At 35.4% G+C, this 13,810-nt stretch overlaps 2 protein-coding genes across 2 annotated transcripts in view; one reads left to right on the forward strand and one right to left on the reverse strand.

Annotated features, from left to right (window-relative positions):
• The window catches only part of LOC136042300 (uncharacterized oxidoreductase TM_0325-like), a 34,722-nt gene extending 30,531 nt beyond the window's left edge, over window positions 1–4,191 (forward strand). The window contains exon 4 of the mRNA XM_065727249.1: window positions 1,268–4,191. Within this exon, the coding sequence (XP_065583321.1) occupies window positions 1,268–1,319 (52 nt within the window). The 3' untranslated portion in view covers window positions 1,320–4,191. The remainder of the gene's footprint in view (window positions 1–1,267) is intronic.
• LOC136042299 (methylthioribose-1-phosphate isomerase-like) overlaps window positions 1–13,810 on the reverse strand; it is a 42,514-nt gene that overhangs the window by 8,990 nt on the left and 19,714 nt on the right. Inside the window, exons 4-5 of the mRNA XM_065727247.1 lie at window positions 9,911–10,119; window positions 2,828–2,984 (exon numbers count right to left, since the gene is read on the reverse strand). Coding sequence (XP_065583319.1) covers window positions 2,828–2,984; window positions 9,911–10,119 — 366 coding nt within the window. The remainder of the gene's footprint in view (window positions 1–2,827; window positions 2,985–9,910; window positions 10,120–13,810) is intronic.

Here is a 13,810-nt window from a genome sequence, read left to right on the forward strand (position 1 = left end):
CTTTGTTGAGAGCAAGATTCTTGACTGAATATCAAGTATCAGCAGCAACATTGAAAATTCTTAAACATAGAATATGATTAAATCTTTAGAACTTCTTATTTCTAATATAAAATGTCTGCAGGGTATTTCATCACTCCTACTTGGCAAAACTCTGTCTACAAAGCCTCCAGCTCTGTTGATCTGACATGAACTCTACACACACCCATGACACTCAGAATGCCCCCTACTTGACATAGTAGCACCCAACTTCACATGGGATATTTGAGCACAAAAATAATACTTCTAGCAATATCATATGTGACATCACAGTCAAGAGGGTCAGAATATCGAAAGCCACTGAATCTTCAGAGATTTGATTCCACAGGTTGGTTACTTGATGGCTGAAGAAATGGTTGCTCTTTTTTTTTATTCTTTCTAGTATTTCCTTGTCCTTCTTGAAATAGGGTGACACCAGGGATATTCCAACCTCTAAGTTCAGAAGAACTATTGTTTTGTAGAGCTTCATAAACACCCTTGGCCGTGTGCTGGAGATAGTTCTTTTAATCATTTGGAGATAGTTCTTTTGATCATTTTGAGAGATTGGAAGGCAGACGACGATACAGATTTAGCATCGGTGCTGAGCTTACACTGACAATCAACAATGACTCCCAGATCTCTCTTTTCAGAGACTGCAAAAAGAGAGTTACCTTGGAGATGGTACTGCTGATGTTTATTATGATTGCCGAAGTGGATTACATGGCATTTGTGGATTACTCTGTGGCCTCTGTGGATTACAGAGGGTCAGAATATTTTGTGACATTTTTTTATTTTCCCCATTTTTAGACAAGTACTGAGTGAACATTTGAATTTTAGAAGCTGATAAGTTCTTTTTGCTGGGGCCGATTAAAACGAACATTTTTTATGGGGGGGGGGAGAGAGTTTTGATCAGTTTTCTGAGTGAGAACAGTGTCTCTTTAGTTAGGAGAGAAGGCCATACTGAGGAAAGGGTCGTTAAGTGGGCCGAGGTACCATCCAAACAAATTTTTTTGACATTAAAATTAGTAAGCCTCGACGAAGTTTTATGTCAGACACGAAAGTCAGGACAGGATAGCCTAGCTGACTAGAACTTCCTCCAATACAAGCAGAGATCTGCGACTCTACAATTATTAGAATTTGGGTTACCAATCTAAACACTTCTCCAGTTGGCTTCCGTTGGATTGACCTATTTTAATCTAAATTAGCGACTTTTTTTTATTTCTGAAGTGAATAACTGAAATTAAAATTATAGATTGTCGCGGAGAAACTCCTTACCACAAGCCGTAAATGCCCAGTTTAGTTGAACATAGTGAAATGATGGTGATATGGCTCTGTTAACACAAATTATCTTTATTTTTATGTAGGAGCTTTTTGAGGTGAGATAGTGATTTCTTTGCTATAGTTTTTATTTATTTTTTTTGGTACTTTCCTACAGTTTTTCATAATTTTGATTTTAAATTTGTGCTAATTTTTTTTGAGAAATTTTTCGATCGTCAGATTCTTTGCTTTAGTTTAAGCTTTATTTTTATTTTTAGCTTGTCTTTATGTTCATCGAAGAACTTTCTGATGGTACGACACCAATTTTTGATTTTTGGTTTTGTTTTATATTTGCTGTTTTTATTTTTTTTTGTCTTTATTTTTAATGAGAAACTTTCTCATCGACACATACCTATTGATTAGTTTTCTCCAATTCGAGTTTTTTGCTTTACCTTTGTTAATATTAATTTTCAATTTGTTAGTTTTTTATCTATTTTTTTTTGGTACTTTGCTACAGTTTTTCTAAAGTTGATATTAAATTTGTGTTAATTTTTATTGAGAAATTATTTAATCATCAGATTCTGTGCTTTAGTTTCAGTTTTTGCTGCTTTATTTTTGTTAATTTTATTTTTAGCTTGTCTTTATTTTTATCGAGGAACTTTCTGATAGTACGATACCAATTTTTTGATTTTGTTTTATATTTGCTTTTTCTATTTTTATGTCTTTGTTTTTAATGGGAAACTTTTTATCGAGACATACCTATTTATTTGCTTTAGTTTTCCCTGATTTAAGTTTTTGCTTTACATTTGTTAATTTTAATTTACAGTTTATCTTAATTTTACCGATAAACTTTGTGATCGCTAGACAGACTATACATGTTTCTTTGTTTTAGTTTTTTTCCTTTCAATTCAATGAAGATAGCTATTAAGTCAAGTAGCCAAAACAGATTAGGTTTCATTTTGATCCACTCTTCAGAAAAATTCGTCATTCCACCTAACTGCTGGTTTTTCGCATAACTACATCACCACAAGATTTTGCAAAAAAGGGGTGCTACTTCAACCACCTTGTAAATTGAGAAGGGTAGTAGGTTTAATTATGCTCATAATGTGAATTTTATTTACATAGCCTATAAATACAGAGATATGTTTGTATTTGAGCCTGGTGGTGCCATCTCGAATTCGATTGAAGGGAAAAGGAAATGTTGCTGTCCTTTACGTTAATAAGCGCACTTTTATCTCTGATAGTTTATTTTTAGGACGTTTTCGCAATCCGATCCCTTGTTAGTCCTTATTTTTGAAGACATTTTCAAAGCTGGGCTAACTCCCGATGACGTATACCACATACGGGGTATACGGCATGTTCAGCTGTTTCTGGGTAAGGAAATTTTTGTATCTGTTTATATTTTCTTCCGGTAATAGTGATTCTAAATTTAGTTCTGTCAGTATTTTGTTAGTTTTTTATCTCCGTTTATTGTTTTGTGAAGCACAGCCCATGTGGCTCTACACTTAAAACCCATGAATATATACATATTGGGAGGGGTTAAGAAGTTCTCTACCTGGTGCGGCAATCCGGATTCCATTAATATAGGCTAACTCATCATCAGGGCGAAATTCAATTGGTATGCTATCACCATTTGATAAACTCAAATCGATTGATGAAAAGGGGGCGGCTACGTAAAAAGGAACATTGTGGTACTTCGCACTAATGGCAATCTGAAAATTAAATCAATTTCTTATTAATTAATTTCGAAGTGAGGCTTTACTAATACTGAGATTTAGCTACTGCGAATTTGAACTAATCAAAACTTTTCACAGAATTTTCAGCCAATCCGAAGACTTAAAGCAAAATCTGATAGGCTTAAATTAGCACTAGCTAAATATCTATATTGGTAAAATCGTATGATTTTAGATACTAACAGAATATTTTAATATTTTCAAGCAAAAACGACCAGGAGACGTTGGTATTCACTTGCCATATCTAATTTATAGCTTAATTTTCTTATCCCTCTGTACGGCATTTCTTTAAGAATAATATCCAATATAGTGGAACCTCGATGGGCAAACAACTCCTAAGCCAAACAATTTCAGACGTTGATTAAATATTTGGAGAAAGAAAAAATGCCCTGTTGTTCACCAGCCTAGCAGAGATGACTAAAGCCCAGTAATAAGACTAAGGACAGTGTGACCTATAGCCCACCAATTCGACCTATAGCCGACCGATAGTTGACCGAATATTTGGAGAAAAAGAAATGGTCTGTTGTTCGAACAGCCTAGCAGAGATGAGTAAAGCCCAGTGATAAAACTAAGGACAGTGTGACCTATAGCCGACCGATTCGACCAACAGCCGACCGATAGTTGACCGAATATTTGGAGAAAAAAATGGCCTGTTGTTCGAACAGCCTAGTAGAGATGACTAAAGCCCAGTAATAAGACCAAGGACAGTGTGACCTATAGCCCACCGATTCGACCTATAGCCGACCGACAGTTGACCGAATATTCGGAGAAAAAAATGGCCTGTTGTTCGACAGCCTAGTAGAGATGACTAAAGCCCAGTAATAAGACTAAGGACAGTGTGACCTATAGCCCACCGATTCGACCTATAGCCGACCGACAGTTGACCGAATATTTGGAGAAAAAAAATGGCCTGTTGTTCGACAGCCTAACAGAGATGACTAAAGCCCAGTGATGAGACTAAGGACAGTGTGGCCTATAGCCCCCTTGCTGAGTGTTGGGCTCTACAGGATGCTTAACCAGCTCCACCCGAGTTGTAACCAGCTCCACCCGAGTTGAACTGTCGCTAACAGAGTGTCTTTCTTGTCTTGTTTTATGGTGTGAGTACACTTTCCGGGGCTATCCACTATACTACGATTACTTTAATGTATCAAGGATATCAAAAGAAAAAATAAAATTGTTTTCTGGACCCATCTTTGGTCTATTCGTATGAAAAAAACCTGACTTTCTAAGCCTTTGGTTGTTCGAATTTTTAATTTTTAGGCGCCAGCAACATTTAGGGAGACGGGTGCTATTTACAAAATAATTAAATGAAAAAAAACTAGTTTTTTTAACTGAAAGTAAGGAGCGACATTAAAACTTAAAACGAACAGAAATTACTCCGTATATGAAGTGGGTTGTCCCCTCCGCAATCCCTCACTCTTTACGCTAAAGTTTTTAATTGTTTTAAAAAGAAGAATTGTGGCAAACAGTCAAAATTTAGGATTGCTGAGGGGACAACCCATTTCATATACGGAGTAATTTCTGCTAAGTTTTAATGTCGCTCCTTACTTTCAGTTAAAAAAACTAGTTTTTTTTATATTTAATTTCTGAACGTTTTTGAATTAATGCATGTTTAATTTTGGCTCTCCACACATAAATTATTAAAATGAAATTTGCATATTAATTTTTTTTTTGGCTAAACGGCTTTCTGTTAGTTCTGATCAGACGATTTAGAAAAATAAGGGGTGGGGAAGGAGGCCTAGCTGCCCTCAAAATTTTTGGTTACTTAAAAGGGAACTAGAACTTTTAATTTTTAACGAACGTTTTTATTAGTAAAAAAATATGCGTAGCTTAAGAATTAACTTACGTAACAAACTTTTATATTCTTATATTTTTATTATGTATATGAGGGGGTTTGTCCCCTCGTTAATACCTCGCTCTTTACACTAAATCTTAAGTTTTGTCCCAATTCTTTAAGAATGACCCCTTCAGAAAGGCCATAGAATAAATAGTTGAAATTACTAAAAAAAACTTTAGCATAAAGAGCGATGTATTTATCTCCTCCTAAATACCTCGCTCTTTATGCTAAAGTATTTTTAGAACCCTCATATTCGTAATAATCTCTGTCCGTTTTAAGTTTTAATGCTACTCCTTACTTTCAATTGAAAAAAAACTTTTTCATGTTTATTTTTTTATTATTTTTTTTATAGTAATGCTAGAAAATCCCGCGCCCTTTTCATTGAATTTCTCTTCCCCCATGACATATTCCTCCAAGAAAAGACCCTCCCACATAGGCCCCTCCCCTCAACCCCACCCCCAAACCAAAAAGATCCCCCTGAAAACGTCTGTAAACTCCCCAATAACCATTACTATGTGTAAACACTCGTCAAAGTTTGTAACTTGCAGCCCTTCCCCCAGGGACTGTGGGGGAGTAAGTCATCCCCAAAGACATAGTTATTATGGTTTTCGACTATGCAGAACAAAATAGCTATCTCAAAACTTTGATCCGTTGACTTTGCGAAAAAAATGAGCTTGGAAGGGGGCCTAGATGCCCTTCAATTTTTTGGTCACTTAAAAAGGGCACTGGAACTTTTCATTTCCATTAGAATGAGTCCTCTTGCAACATTCTAGGACCATTTGGTCGATACAATGACCTCTGAAAAAAAAAAAAAAAAATAAACACGCACCCGTGATCTGTGTTCTGGCAAAAAATTCGAAATTCCACATTTTTGTAGATAGGAGCTTGAAATTTTTGCTATAGGGTTCTCTGATACGCTGAATGCGATGGTATGATTTTCGTTAAGATTCTATGACTTTTAGGGGGTGTTTCCCCCTATTTTCCAAAATAAGGCAAATTTTCTCAGGCTCATAACTTTTGATGGCAAAGACAAAATTTGATGAAACTTATATATTTAAAATCAGCATGAAAATTCGATTCTTTTGATGTATATTTTAGCATCAAAATTCCATTTTTTAGAGTTTCGTTTACTATTGAGCCGGGTCGCTCCTTACTACAGTTCGTTACCACGAACTGTTTGACAAAAAAATAGGGGAATTATATAGACCACATACATTTCACTGGAACAAATTTTATACAAACATTTTGGGAAAGCACTACCACCTCCTCTCTCCACAGTGCGAGCCTGATATTCAATAAGGAAATATATAACCACTTTTTAAAGCAAAGAATCAACTAACAAATTACGTAGATCTAAGCGTTTCATAATCTAGTTACAGTTTTTTTAATAATGTCAATTTAATATATATATATATATATATATATATATATATATATATATATATATATATATATATATATATATACAGGAACTTACACCAGGAACCAATATTTCTGACGAAGAGCACAGAGCCAAAAAAGGATAAGAGAAATAGATAGATAGAAAAAGATAGGAAAAGATAAGGTCAAAAATATACGATTTGTACGAAAAACAGAGTCGAAATCGTAAAAACATACTATAAACGAATTATATAAAAACGAAAACATCATTAGCTACCAAGGCCAGAGGGCGAGCCAGAGCCTCCCTTACCTCTACACACACATGATTCATATATAAAATCTATTTAATCCTAAAGTTTTACTACTCTCTCTCCCTCTGTTATAATACATTTCACCCTCTGTTCTATGCCCTATCCATCAGTCAGAAAAATTAGACAGCAATCAAGAAATAGCCATATTATTTTCAACGATAGCCGAATGATAGAATAGAATAGAATATGATTTATTGGCTAAAATAGCACACAAGCTAGCATAAGCACGTCAGAACAATTACAATTACAATGATAAAATAAATGTTAAGGGATAAACATAGCTACAAAGTTAAATCAATTATTAAAATGCGAAACAAAATAGGGAACGAAAGAGTTTTTGTACCTCATGGTCAACATTTGGGGACACAAGTCAAGTTGAGTATGATCTATTGCATAATTTTTTTTTTACAAACCCACTACGACTATGGTTATTGGCAATCTAAGGGTAGCAATAAGCTGAGTTGGGGGCTCTTTATATGTAAGTTAGTAAATTAAGCAAGGTCACGTTGGCCAAAACATTGAAAAAAAACGGGAGGGATATAGTGGGTAGAGTTTTATATTACTATGTACTTGACGCTTTAGTTACCACACTATTGACTATTTTACAATCAAATATTACTTACATACACTTCAATCATATAGCTGTTACTAGATCAAATATTGTTATTACTACTACTAACAACTCACTGAAGCACCGAGCAGCCTCAGGGCAACACAGCTACGTACGCTCCTCCCCCAAGCCGACCTATTCAAAGCCTCCCTCTTTACACCCTCCCAAAAAGTTCCCTTACAACATCTTTCCACACCATTTGGGGACAACTTGCTTGTCGGGGACGTCTATAACTACTACTGCTACTAACAAATCACTGCAGCACCTTACCGCTTGAGGCCAACACAGCTATGCATGCTCCTCCTCTATCCTAATCTGTTCAAAGCCTCCCACTGTAAAGTCTCCCAAGAAGTTCCCTTACAACATCCTTCAACCCCATTTGGGGACGACCTGCTTTTCAGAGACGACTATAGCTACTGCTACCACTAACAGCTCACTGCAGCACCTTACCGCCTGAGGCCAACACAGCTATGCATGCTCCTCCTCCATCCTGATGTATGCAAAGCCTCCGACTTTACAGTCTCCCAAGAAGTTCCCTTACGAGATCCTCCCAACCCATTCGGGGATGACCTGCTGTTCATTTGGCCCTAGATAAGCAGACGACCTGACTATAATAGTCAGACAACATTAGGCCTATTATAACAGTCGGCTATATAAATATAACTACTCATATATCTTCATATTACTGTTGTATAATTATTCTTATAAAATAATAAAAGTAACATAGGTAGAAATACTTATTCTCCAGACTATGGCAGTTGAAAAGAAAATCTAACTTTCATCCTCGGAAAGCATCTTGAATAAGGGATGATGATCGTCCAGAGCCATTTCTGGCGTATAGGGCTTCAAACCAACTTTCATTTTTTTTTTTTTTTTTTTTTTTTTTTTTTTTTTTTTTTTTTTTTTTTTTTTTTTACAGGAACATGTAACCAACTGTCCGCCACACCTTGTTGCGGTAGAGACAAATATCGTTCTCTGGAACCCATAATGCCAAGTAGAGCATGAATCCACTGTGCTACAAAAGGGTTGGGAAGCATCTTACCCGATTTAATATACTACTAGGCTTATCATTGAATTTGCGAATGAGTCCTAGCCCTGTTTTAATCACTGGTTTCAATCAGTGTTTTGACGATGGGGTTTTCCTAGAATATTGTAATTGTGCCTATGTGACGCCCATATTTACAGGGAGGAGATCTCTGTAAATGACCTCCGGCTGATTTCAGTCTAAGGTCTTGGCAATTTTCATTTTTGAGTTTTTACTGAAGGATATCAGGTCTAAGGTTGATCCTCGTCAATTCGGTTTTTGTCCAAACAATAGTGTTATTAAGTAAGCAATTGCCCAAACAGTTGCTTGATGAAGTCCATGAATCGGTGATGCTTATGCTAAAATGGTTCTACATGACATAGACAAGGCCTTTGACAGTTTTGATCGTGAAATCAGTTTACAAGAGGCTAGGACCATGGGCGTTCAACAGTTACTAATCTGGGTGATAGCTAGCTTATCAATGTGTCAAGAACAGTGCTTTATATTGAATCATGATCGTGTTTCGTCCTTTCTAAATTTTTTCTGCACCCCACCCCAGGGGATGAAGTTGGGGTCAATTCTTTTTTTTGTCAAGTTTAAAAGTCAATTGAGTCGTTAATTCGCTGACGACTTATCTAGTCTCACACTGCAAGTTCTGTCATTCAAGTTGCCTCCGCCTTCGCTCTCGCAAATATTTTTCTACACTGACACGTGACGTCAATAGTGTTAACAGTATGCCTACCTAAAAGTGTTGTTTTAGTATGTCTACCTAAACATTGTGGAACAGTATCTCTACCTTAAAATTTTTTTAGCCTAACTAAAAGTGTTGCAATGAAAAGGTCACTTTTAAATCATCAAATGACACATTCTGAAGATATCAGCCTCGCTGTTGAGGACAATTTTAAAATCCTTATGTTACGGTTGACAGCGACCAGAAATAGAATTTGTACACCACCACCCTAGTTCAAAAATGTGGTTTGTTGTTATGGTCGTTTGCTAAGTTGCGTTGGTTCGCAATTCCTCCCCTTCAACCAAGGTCTATTTCCTACACTTTGGCTACATTCGGCCAAAGTCAGAATTTGCAAGCTCAATTTTGCACACTAGCCTCACCAAAATTCAAATTGATAAGCTTGAGGGTATCCAAAAGCGAGCGTGCACAATTATTTAAGGAGCATAGTATGCTTCTTATGAAAATAGTCTTGGTGTATTATGTCTACCACCCTTTAAAGAAATAAGACATGACCTGACTTATGACCTTATCTTCAAATGTATGTCTTTTTAAACCCTCCGAGATGCTTTCCCTGACTATTCATCAGATTTACGACATAAGCCCTCTACCAGATAGTTTAGAGCGTCAGACGGTCTTCATAAGCAAAGCCTATCACCTGTTAATTCGACTGACTAATTGGCATTATTTGTGCCTTATTTTGTGAACAATTTCAATAATTCCTGAATTTGTTCTAAAAGTACCGTAAATATGTGCATTAATATGTAAGTGACAATCTGATGTTAACGTGTTTTTTATACTATTACGAATAAAGGAGTTATTTTTCTATTTACTTATATACTACATGCACCTGAGGTACAAATTTTATTAGCTCCGTGCTATTCTGGAGAATAAAGGAATTATTTTTCTATTTACTTATATACTACACATACCTGACAGGTTCAAATTTTATCAGCTCCATGATACTATGGAGAATAAAGAAGTTATTTTTTTATTTACTTACATATTACACGTACCTGATAGGTTCCAATTTTATTTGCTGTATCACCATTGCCGGCAACTCTGTCAGCTCCAACAACAACGGCATCAATTTTCTTCATTTTCATTAAAAGAGAAACCATACTATCGCAAATGAGTGTACCGTCTATCTTTTCTTGTAAAAGTTCATAAGCTGTTAATCTTGCACCTTGGTTATACGGACGGGTTTCTGTGCAGTATACCTTCTCTTAAATTAAAATCTGTATAATCTTTTTAAAAACATTAAATAACTCAAGGGAAAACGATATAATAGTTTATAAAGAAAAAAAAGAATGAAATGAAACGAACAACGTATGGAAAATATGAGACAAAACCTCGAAATGGCTAAAACTACAAAATCGGCGGCTCTTGCAGCCGTTGTACCGTAAAAGCTGGAGCCTTAAAACTTTCGTAAAATTTTTCTATTTTTATACCATGGTCAAGAACGGCAATTGCAGAGGATTCCCCTCCCTCTCTCCAATTTCAGATCCCCGACGTTTTCGTGAATTGACGGCCCTCGTTAATGAGCCATTTTCAACTAAGGATTACAAAAAATACACAAAACTTTATGCTTTTATGTTACATAACAACTTAGTTATGTAAAAATAAAAAAGTGCATGGAGTTCGTCCTTTTTTTTGAATACCTATAAAGTTAGAGAATAGGACCAATTATTCACATTGGTTTGTCACTATTAGTAACAATTATTCACCAATTATTCCCATAAACCTGATTATGATAATGGAAGCAGAGTCAAACTTTGAATAACTTGAATTTTCACTGGTTATTTGCGATTAGCTGGTATAATTTCCATTAGTTTGTCATACAAGCCAGCTTCGCTTTCCGTGACAACTGCCACTTTTTCGCCTCTTAAACATGGCTTGTTGCGAGAAAAGGCCCATTACACAGTTGAAACTAAAGATGTGGCAGACTCAGAACATAATATGTCAAGTCAGGGAGAGTATTTAAAGGTGTTGAGATTTTGCCAACTACGACGCAGCAACCGGGCTGACCTCGCAAATCTCAACAGCTCAATCTAACCTGAATAGGAAGATGTCTGGGTGACCACAGCGATGAAAACGACTGGCGACTCTCTTCTTGGATGCCCTAAGCACCTCTGGAGGCACAGGAAGATCTAAGGTAAGCTATGCCAATTATTTTTCAGAGATGGCGAAAAACCCACAATTAGGAGCCATGATAGCTAATACAACAATTTTGACGTGTTAAAGAGCATCTTCAATGTATTATTTTTTTTTATTATTTATAGGTGTCTTAGAAAGTAGTGGGAGGGCTCGTATATTTGTAAATTCTGAGATCCAGAGCTGATTTTAAGATACCAATTAAAGATAATATTTATTCATCATGAAATACACATACAATATTACATATTAATACTCCCTCAAAGGATTTTTGGTCTGTAAAGAAGGGGAAGACAAACGAGTCACTTGCTCAAAGAAGAAAAAACTAAAAAAATTGAAGAAATCACTTACTCACCGAGAGAAGAGCAAAAAGGAGAAGAAAAGAAAATATAAATAAAATACAAAGTATAGAAAACAAAACTAAATAGATTGAATAGACTAAATTATTTAAGTAGATCAGTAGATTAAATAGACTCCAATGAAACAATAATATATGTATAACATATACGAAAAAAATAAAGTAAATAGATAAAATAACTTCTAAGAAGCCAAAGAATGTTTAACAATTTTTTTGAATAAACCGAATAAGTGGCACCTTCGAGCTGACTCGGGCAACTTATTCCACACGATATGACTCGCAATTAAAGAACCCCTTTCACCCCCCCCCCCCTCCCACAACTACACATAGCAAATTTTTGGTATTTTTGCTGAATTTTTGTTTTTAAACAGCAACCCTCCTCTATATTTCAAAAGATACGTTTTCCCTGTAATTAGAGTCGAGTTGTCCTAAGCATTTGAGTTTTCCCCTCTGTATGTCCCAGTCCTGACCTTACCTTGGCCTCTTAATGTCAACTTGAACCTATCAAAGGCGTTATCGTTTCGTTTCCAGGTCATCACTACTAAAGAGATAATTAGAAATGCATTTAATTGATAGGTTCAATCGGCTTTTCTACGTCTTAAGATATCTACAAATTTCGAATTTTTTCCCAAACGTGTTATATTGCCTTTCCTAAAATTCATAAATTATTAGAATTCAGAGCTTTTCATACTAAAATTTTCTGTCAGTTTTTGTAGCTAATCATATGCCCTTCATGTGATATTGATTATGTCTCAGGCATATAAGTGCAATTTTGTAGCATTTAGAGAGCAGTTTCCCTAAGGGCCATATTTCCTCTTTCTATTTGTCGGACGATTTATTCATCATTTTAAATATATAAAAAAAAGTTATAATTTTCTACATTAGCATATAAGAAAAAAATTAAGAAAAAGAACATGGCAGTAAATCTACAATGATTTTTTCGACGTCAACACATTTTATAGCAATCGATTTAGTTTAATTAATATAAAAAGATCCCAATTTCATCAAATAAGTTTCGGTATCCCTGTATGACCGGTACTTTGGAATTCGATGAGAGGGTGGCAACAACACGCTTATACATGAGATTTCGATTGTTTTTAATATGAAAATCAAAAAAAATAAAAGATTAACTTCAATATAATTACTGTTCGTTTCGGGTCTTACATCTCCGTTTACACCAATCTCTGTTCATTTATTATGAACGGAGATTGCATATGTTGTATATGTTCTTATATATAGCATTTCGATTGTTTTAATATAAAAATCAACAAAAATAAAAGATTAACTTCAATAAAGTTACTGTTCGTTTCGGGTCTTACATCTCCGTTTACACCAATCTCTGTTCATTTATTATGAACAGAGATTGTTTATGTTCTTATATATAGCATTTCGATTGTTTTAATATAAAAATCAACAAAAATAAAAGATTAACTTCAATATAATTACTGTTCGTTTCGGGTCTTACATCTCCGTTTACATCAATCTCTGTTCATTTATTATGAACAGAGATTGTATATGTTGTATATGTTCTTATATATAGCATTTCGATTGTTTTAATATAAAAATCAACAAAAATAAAAGATTAAGTTCAACATAATTCCTGATCATTTCGGGTCTTACATCTCCGTTTACACCAATCTCTGTTCATTTATTATGATAAATGAAGATAATGTTCATTTATTATGATAAACAATTATGAAATTACGATAAATGAAACGCCATAGGTTCCCTATGGCGATCTTCAAAGGAAACCCCTGCAATCATGGGGGAGGAGGGGGATGGGAATTATACAGATAAAAGTGGCTGAAAAGCCCCTTCACATTAAAAACAAATTAATGCACAAAAGACATTTGTTCTTTTCTTCACTCTCCCCCTGAAAAATTCAATGATGCACACTCCTTCTTTCAAAGACTCAGGCAAATACAGGGGAAGAGGAACAGTGTTACAGTTTCAATATTGCTCTTTTCTTTTGCTGGACAGCTGTATTTTTAGAATTAAATTACGAAGTCAAATGCAGGCCAAAGCACCCCCTCCCATATAGGTTCTCTATGGCGATCTTCAAAGGAAACCACTGCAATCATGGGGGAGGAGTGGGTTGGGTCTTATACTAAGAGGGGGACATGAATTATATTAAAAACCCAACAAATTAATCCAAAAACACATTTGTTCTTTTCATCCCCCCCCCCCTGAAAAAATCCACAGATGCACACTCCTTCATTCAATGACTCAGGCAAATACAGGGGAAGGGGAATTATTAAGGTGAAACTGATTGAATGGCCATTCCCCTTAAAAATCAAACAAGATGACACACAAAATACATTGTTTCTTTTCATGACCCCCCCCCCATGAAATAATTCCCCAATGTTCCCTCCTTCATCCCAAGACTCAGATAAATAGTCAAAGG

Source organism: Artemia franciscana, unplaced genomic scaffold (genome assembly GCF_032884065.1).
Source record: "Artemia franciscana unplaced genomic scaffold, ASM3288406v1 Scaffold_1046, whole genome shotgun sequence".
NCBI classification, from domain to species: Eukaryota; Metazoa; Arthropoda; class Branchiopoda; order Anostraca; family Artemiidae; genus Artemia; species Artemia franciscana.